Raw genomic sequence first — 385 nt, 5'->3', positions numbered from 1 at the left:
AGCGGTGCCAGCACCTGGAGGAGGTGGCCCAGGGTGGCACTGGGTGGCACTGGGTGTCACTGGGTGCCCCAGGGTGACACTGGGTGACACTGGGTGACAGTTGGTGCCATTGTGTCCCCCAGGGCCCGCAGTGACGCCGAGCGGTGCCAGCACCTGGAGGAGGTGGCCCAGGGCCACCAGCTGCAGCTGGACCAGCTGAGGCTGCAGGTGACAAACCTGGAGACCGCGCTCAGGGTCGAGAGACGGGGGGCCACCGAGGAGAAGTGAGTGACATGGGGACACTGGGGGGGACACTGGGGACATGGGGACACTGGGGACATGGGGACACTGAGACACCCCTCGGGGCCACCGAGGAGAACTGAGTGACACTGGGGACACTGGGGGG

At 67.5% G+C, this 385-nt stretch overlaps 1 protein-coding gene across 1 annotated transcript in view; it reads left to right on the top strand.

Annotated features, from left to right (window-relative positions):
- Positions 1-122: 122 nt before the first annotated feature.
- The window catches only part of LOC113979990 (NF-kappa-B essential modulator-like), a gene marked incomplete at both ends in the record, with an annotated part of 3,267 nt that continues 3,004 nt past the window's right edge, over positions 123-385 (top strand). The window contains one exon of the mRNA XM_027707267.1: positions 123-263. Coding sequence (XP_027563068.1) covers positions 123-263 — 141 coding nt within the window. The remainder of the gene's footprint in view (positions 264-385) is intronic.

Source organism: Neopelma chrysocephalum, unplaced genomic scaffold (assembly GCF_003984885.1).
Source record: "Neopelma chrysocephalum unplaced genomic scaffold, ASM398488v2 Primary Assembly neopelma1_91498, whole genome shotgun sequence".
NCBI lineage: Eukaryota > Metazoa > Chordata > Aves > Passeriformes > Pipridae > Neopelma > Neopelma chrysocephalum.
The sequence above is the reverse complement of the archived record's forward strand: the minus strand, read 5'-3'. Positions and strand labels throughout refer to the sequence as shown.